At 62.9% G+C, this 10986-nt stretch overlaps 1 protein-coding gene across 3 annotated transcripts; it reads right to left on the bottom strand.

Annotated features, from left to right (window-relative positions):
• Positions 1–657: 657 nt before the first annotated feature.
• Positions 658–8893, bottom strand: N4BP3 (NEDD4 binding protein 3). 3 transcript variants are annotated; one of them, XM_040622575.1, is made up of 5 exons: positions 8714–8892; positions 3303–3653; positions 2516–3043; positions 1678–1932; positions 658–1568 (listed from the first exon to the last, which is right to left on the bottom strand). In XM_040622575.1, exons 2-5 carry the CDS (start codon positions 3621–3623, stop codon positions 1032–1034), a joined length of 1641 nt encoding a protein of 546 aa, XP_040478509.1. In that variant the 5' UTR covers positions 3624–3653; positions 8714–8892; the 3' UTR covers positions 658–1031. The 3 variants fall into 3 exon arrangements, with proteins under 3 accessions (XP_040478509.1, XP_040478510.1, XP_040478511.1); XM_040622576.1 differs by lacking the exon at positions 8714–8892 and having other exon boundaries at positions 3303–4570; XM_040622577.1 differs by having other exon boundaries at positions 1288–1932; positions 8714–8893.
• Positions 8894–10986: the final 2093 nt, after the last annotated feature.

Raw genomic sequence — 10986 nt, 5'->3', positions numbered from 1 at the left:
AGGGTCAGGGAGCCTGGTGCAGGGCTGGAGGTGGAGAATTGCTTCCTCTCAGCACAGAGCTTTCCAGAATACAAATCAGATCAGATCTCACCCCTGCTTTAAAATATCCCCCTGGCCTTCCGTTGCCTACAGGGAAATGGCCACATTCCCTGTTGCAGTGCAGGCCCTTTAACAAGTTACCCACCCACAAGTTTTCTCTGCCTGTTTCCTGTACCTTCCTGGGAGGGGTAGGGCCCTCCTGGAGCCTTTGGGTGTTCCAGGGGAAGCTGTCTCAGGCCAGCCCCAAACCCAGCAGGGGGCTGGGTACCCAGGGCCCAGACTTCCTACCAAGAGAATGTTTCATGTTCAATGCCTTGGTTGACTTGCCCTTTTGTTTTTCTGGGTTCCCTGGCATTGTTTCTTCTGCAAAATCCCACTGGTGCCGAAGAAAGGAATTTCAGCCCACACGGCAGCTAAGGAACTGTGTGGTGGGGCAAGGATGCCTCCACTCCAATGCGCATGCCCAGCGGCTGCACACACGGGCACTGGGCACACCCTCCCACGGACCATGACCATGGAGGGGTGCTACAGCCCAGGAAAAGAGCCCCCAACGCCAACCATCCACAGTCCTCTAGACTCAGGCCAGGGACAGGCCCCATGTAGCACCCGGGGGCCTCCTTGTAGAAAATGTGGTTTTATTCTGGGGGAGGCCAGTGTTCCCATCCCAGCCTCCCTCCTGCACGCCTGCCCTTCTGCATCACGGGGCTCTTCATTCCCCAGCCTCCTTCTCTGGGCCACATCCACTCCCGGGAGCAGGGCAAGGCCCTGCCAAGGTGCTACTCTGCCGGGAAGCCTGGCCCCGGCTCCTGCGTCTGGCACCCTAGCCAGCCCACAGCACCACTGGACCCCTCCTGTCGGTGGGCCTCCCCACCCCTGACCAGCCTCAGCAGCTTCTGCCACAGACCAGCGCAAGGAAGGGGCCAGCCATCTCCGGGCGGGCTTGTCCAAGCCATTCTCGGGCGGGGCTTCTGCCGCCCGCTCATCCACTGGCCTCAGATCTTGGAGGACTCCAGCCGAGGACTCCAGGGCGCTGGGGGCTCCCGCAGAGCCCGCAGCTCTTGTTCCAGCGCCTGGTTGCGGCGGTACATGTCCAGGTAGCCCCCCTGGATCTCCCGCTGGTAGCGCAGCACCCGCTCCTTCTCCTCCTGCCATGTCCGCCGCTCCCGCTCGAAGCACAGCGCCTGCTCCTGGGCGCGGAGCCGCTCCTGCACCAGCTGGGCCCGCAGCTGCTCGGCGCCCCCTCCTCCCCCTCCGGCCTCGCCGCCGCCCGCCTCCCCCAGCAGCCCCCTGCTCTTGCAGTCGTCCGTCTCACAGCCGCCCGGGGCTGCGTCCCGCGGGCCCTGCTCCCGCAGGCTCCGCACCGCCTCGCGCAGCTGGGCCAGCTCCGCGTCCTGCGCCTGCGCCTGCGCCCGGCTGCCCCGCAGCTGCGTCTTCAGGCTGAAGATCTCGGCCAGCTTCTGTGCCAGCTCCGCCTGCGCCTCCCGCAGCTGCTGCTTCAGGAGGCTGATCTCCGCGGTCTTCTGGCACACCTGGAGGGGCACAGGATGCGCAAGAGCGGGTAAGGGGCGGGGAGGCGGCAGAGGGTGGGACGCAGGCCGCAAAGGGGACGGAAGGCTCATAGGATGCCCGGTCGCTCACCTCCCATCGGGCCTCCTCCTCGGGTCGGGTGCTAGGGTCGGCCTCCGGCAGGGCGCCGGGGGGCCGAGGCTCGGGGCCCAGGCCCTGCTGCGCCCGCAGCTCTTTGCGCAGCCGCCGCTGCTCCTGCTGGGCCATGAAAAGCTGCAGCTGGAGGTTACGCTCACTGCGCTCGGCCTTCTGAGCTACCTCGTGCAGCCGCTCCACATACAGGCGCTTCAGCTCAGCCAGCCACAGCCGCTGGCGCTCCTCCAGCACCTGCCACGGGGAAGAGGCACCTGCCACGCTGGGAAACCCACAAACGGCCCCACCTCCTGGATACCGACTGCTGGCGCTCCCATAGCTAGACCCCTCCACAACACCCCAGCTGTGGCTGCAGGGGAAGTGTCCCCGACACACGGCCCTCCCAGAGAGTCTCTCTTCCTCCCTTCCACACAACTCCTGGCTAGCGAGGGCCACCAGTCACATGACATCCCCGTCACGTGGGGGGGGGGGACTGGATCACTTCCATCTTCCTTACTCTCTCTCTCTCTCCTTTTTTAATACGTTTTATTCGGAGAGAGAGAGAGAGAGAGAGCGAGCAAGAGAGATCACAGAGGGAGAGGCAGAAGCCGACTCCCAGCTGAGTGGAGAGCCCAAGGTGGGGCTCGATCCCAGGACCCTGAGATCATGACCCGAGCCGAAGGCAGACGCCCGACCAAGTGAGCCACCCAGGCACCCCATCTTCCTTACTCTCTTGTGGCCAGAGCCATGGCGGTGAGCTGGCTGAGGCCCCTCCTGTCTTCCCTGTACTCCAATGCCAAGGGACAGAAGAGGACCCCAGGGTAGGGGGCGCCCTCACCTGTGTGAAGGGGTTGGAGCCGTCCTCATCACCAAGGCCCCTCTTGAGATCCTCACAGGTGTCGGGCAGCACGGCCACCACTTCCTCCGCGGTGGGGCAGGAGAACTCATAGGGGGGTGGGGGCTCAGGCAGGCAGCTCAGCATAGCCAGGGGCCCAGCCTCCTTGGGGACCCGTGAGGCCCGGTCCAAGGAGCCCCCCAGGTGGTTAATGTGGCCCATCGAGGAGCTGAAGGGGCCTGGGCCAGTGCCAGGACTGCGGCCAAAGCTGCCCCCACTGGAGGAGTCAGACAGGCTGGGCTCGGGCTCGGGGCCACCCTCGTCCAGGCTGAGGGCATGCAACAGCTGGGCACGGGCCTGTGCCTGGCTGGCCCGGGGCCCTGGGCTCAGGGGGGGGTGGCAGGCCAGTGTGTGCAGGCTGCCATTGCTTCGCCACAGTTTCTGGCCCTTGTGGGCCGCCAGGCTCTGCATGGACAGGAAGCCTTTCCCGGCGCTCGCCACGGGCTTGAACACCGACGGGCGGATGCGGCACTGCCAGGAAGAAAGGGCAGGTTTGAGGCCCCGGGCTGACCTCAGCTCTGCCCTCCGACGCGCCCACAGCCCCCAGGATCCTCTCTGAGAACCTGGAGTGCAAGTCACCAGGGGGCGGTGACCTGTGACCAAGCCTCAGGCCGGCCTACCGCAGGAGGTTCACGTCCCAGCCCCATCTGAGCATCTGGGTCTCTGAGGAGACCCCAAGCTTCCCACCCCCACCCTCCAACACTAGGGAGGGAAGCGGGCAGAAAGGCACCTTGTCAAAGCGACCCCGCTCGGGCAGTGAAGTCTTGCTGAAGTCGCCGGCCCGAGGATGTTCCCGGTAGTAGAGGGTGGTGTAGTCAGCAGGCTCGTTCCGAGGGGCCCTCTTGGTGTTCTTGCCGTCCCTCTTGGGGAGGTGCAGGTAGCTGAAGAGCTCACGCTGGCCCAAGCCCTTCCGGAGGAGCCCATCAGGCTGGCGGGAAGTCCGGGAACCCGCGAGTGCTGCCCGTAGCTCTTCGGGGGAGAAGTCCTGCCGTTCCAACAGGCTGCCCACGCTGCCCATGGCAATGCCAGCAGGGCCTGGGGCTGTGGCCATGAAGTTTCAACAGGGCACAGGCAGCTGCTTCTGGGGATCGGGAGGCTCCATCAGGGGCAGGTGGGCACTTGCTGCCCAATTTCCCTGATCCCCTAAAACCAGGTGCGTGTTCTCTGTGTCAGCTCCCTAGCTGGCCCAGGCCCAGGAGGCAGATATGGGTCCTGGACAGAATCCAGGACAGGATTCCTAGGCTGGCAAGAGAAAGGGGTAGAGGCCCCAAAGCCACCAGCCTGGCGTCCCAGCTCCAGCTAGGGGCCAGTGTGATTGGGGGGCATAGGGCACCAGGCCCAAAGCAGCGGTATAGGCCCCTCCCAGGACTGGGCCAGCTGAGGACTCAGGCTGTCTGACTCTTGACCTTGTTCACTCTCCTATCAGGGTCCTCACACAATTTGGGGGGGGGTGGCCTATTACTCCCCGTTCCTTCTTTTTCTCCGGGGAGGGGGAAAACCCTGTTCAGGCCCTCTTCCTGCAGTGGGTCAGAGTTCCCCAAGGGAAGCACCTGGCGTGGGTGGGGTTGGGGGCTGCAGTGGGAGGGATACAAACAGGAAGGGCCTAGGGGAGGAAGGATGGCGGGAACAATGGTCAGTTTCCGGAACAGGTGTTCACGTTGTCATAGGGGCAGTGGCGGGAGACAGAGGGAAGGGGCAGTGGCAGCCCCTGCCGGCCCTTGCCTACAGTACCACCCCAAAAACCACCACCAGGCGGGGGGGAGGTCCCAAATCTTGACCTGGCGTGGGGCCAATCAAGTGTGGACCCTAGCTTCCTCAAGCAGTCTTATCACTCAGGGATGCTGGGAGGATGGGATGAGATAACAGGACAGAGGGTCCAGTTCAGGGCCTGGCCCATAGCCGGGGTCAACACAGGCTGCCTGAAGCCGAGCTCAGCTGCTCAGACGTGACTCCTCCCCGGCAGGCTGCCCAGAGACCAGGTTAGGGACCAGCTCCCATCTGGCCCTGGCCCCAGCCCCCCACCAGATCCCTTGTTCAGCCCAGGGCCTGGCACACCCCAGATACGCACACAGGACCTGCCGAATGAGCGAATGCCACCTTCTTCTCTGCCTCCCACCCCCAAGCAGCTGCTCCCGTCCCCGTACAGACACCCAGCAGGCGTGCAGCAGCTGTGCAGCCCCCCGCCCACCCCAATTTGCTTCCGGGACACCCACTCCCACCTCAAACAATGGTCGTTAGGAGGTTCCATCTTCCTCAACCATTTCCAGGTTTTGTGTTTGGGGAAGACAAAGTTCTCGGGGAGTGGGAGGGAGGGGGGAGTGTGGCCCTGCTCCCCACCCCCGCCCCCACCCTGTGGCCCGCACCTAGCCTCTGAAGAGGTCACAGGGCACACAGGGTCAGGAGACGCATCGGTTAAGGAATCACAGGTGCTGGCCACCTCCAGCAACACAGCCCTGCGTAGGGGGTCTCACTGAGACCCATGATAGAGCTGTTGTCCCTCTTTTAAGGCAAGGGCACCGGGGCTCCCAAAGGTGAAGCGGCCTGCCCAAGGTCACAGAGCGGGTCGCAATGAGAAGCCTGTGATCTCCGCAGGATGGCTGCTGAGTGTTTAGTGGGGGCCCAGCATGGCACCCACAGCCCAAAGGGTTAGAGCTGAAGTGTCCTCCATCCCAATCTGACACCCCCTGACCACGACAGGTGCACCCAGTGACAGACACCACTGTGTCTGAGCACACTCAGCTCTGGTCGCTGCTTCTCAGGGAGGCGGACGGCCAAGAACCCGGTCTCCAGCCCTGTCCTTCCACTGTCTCTCCACGGGCACCCGGCCACTATCGCTTCTCCCTTTGCAGCAGTTGCCCCATCTCTGAAGTGGGCCAGACGGCCTGCCCTGTCTTCCTTTTGGTCTTCCGTCACAGAGACAACAGAGGTGAGAGGTCTCAGGAGCCAGGAGCCGAGTGCAAGCATGGGGGTAGGCAGGTGGCAGGGGTGGCGAATACACCCACCTCCCCCCAAACACACACCGCCTCACCTTCCCCTGGGCAGATCCTGACTTCCTGTGTCACGGAGAGACAACGGGCACCCTCTGTTCCCCACAAAGGGTCTCAGGTCCCGGGAGAGAGCCCTTGAACCAGAGGCAGCCACGGGCCAGAATAGCACATACCTCTCTCTCCCTCTCTCTCTCTCTCTCTCTCACACACACACACACACACACACACACACACACACCTCCGCAGTCCACTCAGTGAGCAGCACAGTGGCTCCTACGTTAGAGGACAGAGCAGGGACCGTCGCATCCAACAGCACACACAGTCGGGGACAAGGTCACCCTCACGGCGCTGAGCACCCTCTGGGACACACACACAGGACACGCGAAGGCTCTAGCACTGCAGCAGCAAGAAGACCCAGTTGTCCTACCCAGCCCCCAGGCTAGATGCAGAGGAGGGTGTGTGTGTGTGGGGGGGGCGAGGGGCTTCTCTCCACATATGACCTGAGCAATTAGAAACAGCTGTGGAGCTGGATGAAGGGGGCACAGAGAGCCCCTTCCTTTTTCCAAGGCCCTCGCCCTCCACCCCTCCTAGGTAACTTCTCTGGCTGTATTATCAGCTCCCCCCGCAGGGCTGAGGCCCCGGCTTCTAGGAGGCTCCACCCTACCCAGGTCTCAGTCTGGGGACAGTCCCTTTTCCTAAAGGGGTCCATACCCCGCCCCCCCCCCCACCCCCACATTCCTTCCCCGTCGCTTGGAGGCCCAGGCACTGGCCTGGTCAGGCCGGGGCAGCTGTGCAGGCTGGGCTAGAGAAGATCTGGTGGGGGAGGAGGAGGGAGAGACAGCAAGTGCCTTGCAGCCCCTCTGGGAATATTAGAGCAAAAAGCAGGGCCTCCTCCGAGGGCCTCCAAGGGCTCCCCTGCCCAGAGCTCAGTCCACGCCCGGGGGCTCAGAGCGCTGCACAGAGCTGAGCGCGCCGCCACCGTGCTGGCTAGGTTTGGGCTGGCCCAAATTCTGCACAGTCCCCAGCTAGCCCCCAGCTCGGGACCCCTGAGCTCCTGTTCCCCAAGCCCTGGCCCCAAGATTAGCCAGCAGCACTGAAAGCCCTGGACACAGAGGGCATCTCTTCTGAATCAACCCTTGGTGGAGACAGGAACACAAGGCCAGGGAGCCCCCCTGGCCATGAAACAGAGACAGGACACGCAGGCAGGCACCCCGGCATCCGTAGTCAGCCTGACACAGGGCTCACCACAGCCTCACGACACACACTGGTGGGGAATACTGACATCCTCCGTTTCAGAAGAGGAAACTGAGGCCAGGAGGTAAAAGCACGCGCCTGAGGTCATGTTCAGCCGCGCTGAAGAAAGTACACAAACTCCTCAGGTTTCGAAGCCCACCCTGACCCCAGCGTGCCTCCCCTCTCGACTGGCCCATCTAAGAGCACGTGGGCAGGAAGCTCTGGAGGCGCCTCCAGAGCCCAGGCCCAGGGGAGGGTCCCACCACCTGCTGGGGGATCAGCTTTGCTGAAGGGAGTGTCTGCAGCTGCCCCGGAGGAATTGGACTGGAATGTCCCAGCTCCAAACGAGGGGCCGTGGGTGAGGGGGGCCCAGGGCAGGGACGGGAGAGGCTGGCATACCCCAGTTCCATTGGGACACCCAAAGAGGCAGAGCCCAGCATCTAACCCCACAGGAGTGAGTCTTAGTGTCACCAGAGTCACGTAGTGGTGTATACCACTCTACAGTTCTCTGAGCCCTTTTATTTCATCATCTGAGCTCATCTCTACAACAGCCTAGTGGGGGGCAGGCAAGGAAACTGAGGCCCAGAAACCAGCTGCCCAAGATCCCACAATGATGAACAATTCCAACTCCCTGGGCAAGACCCTTCTCTACTGCTGTCCCAGCCAGGGGTCACCAGCTGCCCTCCATGGCCACACACTGCTGTGTTATGTGTGTCCGCCCAGCCCCCCACACCTGCTTCTCCCAAGGGCATCTGCAACCAGGTAGGTTTGGACCCCAGTCCCCTCAGCATGGAATTCCTCCTGTCTGCACCTGGGTCAAAGAGAAATAGTGGAAGCACTGTTGCCTGGGGACTCTGAGCCCTGGAAGCTGCTGGTTCTAGAGGCGGTGGCGGGAGCAGGCTGGCCGCATTCATTCAGTCTCGCACATACACACCCACACTCAGCCAGCCGGCAGAGGAGCCCTGCCCAGGAGGGCCCTGGGAGGAGGTGGATCCCTGGGCCCAGGATGGCCTCCTGCCTCCGCTCCCTTCTTGGCTGGGCAGGGAGAGGGCACGGGGGCCAAGGTCGCCGGTCAGTCAGGCTAAGCCCCAGGTGCAAATGAGGAGAGCCCTAATCTGCACTGGGGAGCTGAGTGCGGGGTGGGAGGCGATAGGTCCCAGCCCAGTCCTCTTTCCAGACAAGGCCAGGGGACCTGATGTCGCCCTGGCCCCAGGCCGGCCCTCGCTTTGGCCAAAGGCTCTGGCTAGACTGGGATGGTGCTCCCGCCGCCAAGAACTGGTAGTGTCCCCACCGGTCGGGATCCCTGGCGTCGGGCCGGCAGCTGCCGCCCTTACAGGACAGGAGACCGGAGCAGAAAGGGGGTATCCCGGAGGGGGCGGCAAAGGGGTCTCGTGGGGAAGGTGGAGGAGCAGACCATGTAGGCATCCCCACGGAATTTCCTCCCGGGAAGACTGTGGAGGAGGCGTGGGCTCCCCAGAACCGCCGGAGGACCGCGAGCTACTTGGGGGGCGGGAGGGGGCGTCTCTTGCTGGCCCCTCCCTGGGGCCTGCCCCGGGAGGCCGAAGCCCAGGTCACACTCCCGCGCCAAGGGCGCCTGCCCCACCCCAGCCGCGGCGCAGGGGTCCCGGGCGCTGCTCCGAGGAGAGCACATTTGCAGGGGTTGCAGAGAGCAGCGTACCCTGCCGCCTGCCCCTCCAGAGGAGCGTCGCGGTCGGTCCCCGATCCCGCGCCTCGGTGCTTCAGTGTCTGGAAGCAGGGGGCACCTGGGCGCACACCGCACCCTGCCACCCCCGCCCACTTCTCAGACGGGCACCTCGCCGGGGACGGGCTGCGGCTTGGCCAAGGTCGCGGGGAAAGCGAGACCTCGGCGGCCGGCCCCACCCCCGAGCCCAGTCCCCGGCCCCCGGCGCGTCGCACTCACCATGCTGGCGCCGCTCCGCGCCCCTCGCGGGCTGCAATTCCCTCGCGCGGATTCGAACCCCTCCAGGCACCGGCTCCGGGCGAGACTGCGAGGCGGCCCGGAGCGGCCGGGCGGCAGAGGCCGGGGAAAACGCGGCCGGGCGGGCGAGCGGGCGGGCGGCCGCCGGAGCCGGATTGGCGAGGGAGGGACGCGCTCCGCGGCGCTCGCTCGCCTGCCCTAGAGGCGGAGGGAAAACCCGGCCTGACTCACCGGCGCGCCGCCAGCCCAGAGCCCGGCCGGGCCCCCGGATGTGGGGGGCGGGGACGGGGGGCAACCCCCGCCCACCGCGAGCCAACCTGAGCCCCGCCCGGGCTCGCCGCGCCAGCCCCGCCGCCGCCCGCCGAGGCGCCACGCGCCCGAGCCGCCCAAGCCCCCTGCCGGCTGCGCCCCGCGCCGCCGCCGCCCGGTGCGCCGCGCGCGGATCCCCGGCGGGTCGGCAGCCCCCGGCGCCGCCGACGTCCCCGGAGGGCGCCCGCCCGCCCCGCTCCTCCTCCTCCTGGTCTCGCCCGCCCCTCTCCGTTTCCAGAACTCGGCAGCTCCCGGAGAGGCGCGTTCCGTCCATCACCTCCCAGATCCTCGCCGCCTCCTCTTAGGTGAGCATTATTACCCGTGCTGAGGTGTAGCAAAATAGCGCTCCGAGAGACGGAGAGAGAGACCCGAGGGCTCTGGCTCCTGAGCGGCTGAATTCAGCGCTAAGCATTTATTTTTATTTTATTTTATTATTTTATTTTATTTTGCCGCCAAAGCCTCTTAGGGGCCTCAAATTCAGATGCCTTCCGGGGCCAGGCAAATAATGCGAGCCAAACGGGTGTAAGACAATGCAGGAGAGATGGAGACAGACAGATGGACACCTGAAGGTATCCAGATTCAAACAACGAAAGCGCGCGTCCTCCTCAAAAAGTTAAACCTAGTCATCCTATGACCCAGCAATTCTACTCCTAGGTATATACCCCCAAAATTGAAAACAGGGACCCCCGGCGCGAACATTGTACAGGAATGTTCGCGGCCGGACTCTTCACAATAGCCAAAGGTGGGCGACTCGATTCAGATCGCCCATCCACTGATGAATGGTTAAGCACATTGTGGTATATCAACGCGATGGAATAGTATTCAGTCGTGAAAAAGAAGGAAGTGCTCATCCCTGCTACAGCACGGATGAACCTCCAAAAAATGAGGCTAAAGGGGCGCCTGGGTGGCACAGCGGTTAAGCGTCTGCCTTCGGCTCAGGGCGTGATCCCGGCGTTGTGGGATCGAGCCCCACATCAGGCTCCTCCGCTATGAGGCTGCTTCTTCCTCTCCCACTCCCCCTGCTTGTGTTCCCTCTCTCGCTGGCTGTCTCTATCTCTGTCGAATAAAATAAAATAAAATCTTTAAAAAAAGAGAAAAAAATGAGGCTAAGGAAATAAGCCAGACACAAAAGGCCCCCTGTGGTAAGATTCCACTTAGATGAGGTGGGTAAATCCAGATTAGTGCCAGAGGCTGTAGGGAGAGACAAACGAGAAGTGCCTGCGTAATGGGCATGGAGTTTCCTTTTGGGATGAGGAAATGTTTTGGAATCAGCGAGGTCGCGGTTGCACAACCTTGCGAATGTTCTAAGTTCCTTTGAATTGTACACTTGAAAATGGTTGATCTTATGGTGTGGGAATTTTATCGTGATGAAGAGCACTTGTGTCCCCCCGTGGATCAGTCTGGGCCCACAGGTCGCCAGTTTGCAACCCCTTATCTTCTATGCTGTCCTTACCCATTTACTAACGATGGAAGTGCCGAACTTAAGGGGACTCATCTCTAAGAAAACTCACTGCTATTCTGTATGTTAGCCCTTGAGCACCCCGGTCTGGTGGGGTCACTCACTGGGACAGATGAAGGTTCAGCACAAGGACATGCTTCACCTTTTGGGGGACCCGAGGAAAGGCCTCACTGGGGAGGAGGCTTTTGAGGTGGTACTTGAAGGATGGGAAGCATTTCCGTGGAGGAAAGGGCTCACCATGGTCAGGAGCTTCTGGCTGAAGAGGGCCGGGCATGTTCTGGGGAATGCAAGCTTATTAATTAGAAATAGGTGCTGCGGGGGGGGGGGCGCCTGGGTGGCTCAGTTGGTTAAGCGTTGGACTCTTGATTTCGGCTCAGGGCATGATCTCAGGGTCCTGGGATTGACCCACATGTAGGGACTCCCTACTCAGCAGGGAACCTGCTTCTCCCGCTCCCTCTGCCCCTCCCCCTGCTTGTGCTTGCTCTCT

This window comes from Ursus maritimus, unplaced genomic scaffold (assembly GCF_017311325.1).
Source record: "Ursus maritimus isolate PB19 unplaced genomic scaffold, ASM1731132v1 scaffold_5, whole genome shotgun sequence".
Taxonomy (NCBI): domain Eukaryota; kingdom Metazoa; phylum Chordata; class Mammalia; order Carnivora; family Ursidae; genus Ursus; species Ursus maritimus.
The sequence above is the reverse complement of the archived record's forward strand: the minus strand, read 5'-3'. Positions and strand labels throughout refer to the sequence as shown.

What these genes read in the sequence shown, in the direction of transcription:
- N4BP3 (XM_040622575.1), bottom strand. Translation starts at nt 3,623, where the DNA reads ATGGCCACAGCCCCAGGCCCTGCTGGCATTGCCATGGGCAGCGTGGGC. An exon ending in GCTCCAACCCCTTCACACAG is followed by an intron (nt 1,933 to 2,515) that starts GTGAGGGCGCCC and finishes TCCCCGTGGCAG; the next exon opens with GTGCTGGAGGAGCGCCAGCG. An exon ending in AGGAGGAGGCCCGATGGGAG is followed by an intron (nt 1,569 to 1,677) that starts GTGAGCGACCGG and finishes GTGCCCCTCCAG; the next exon opens with GTGTGCCAGAAGACCGCGGA.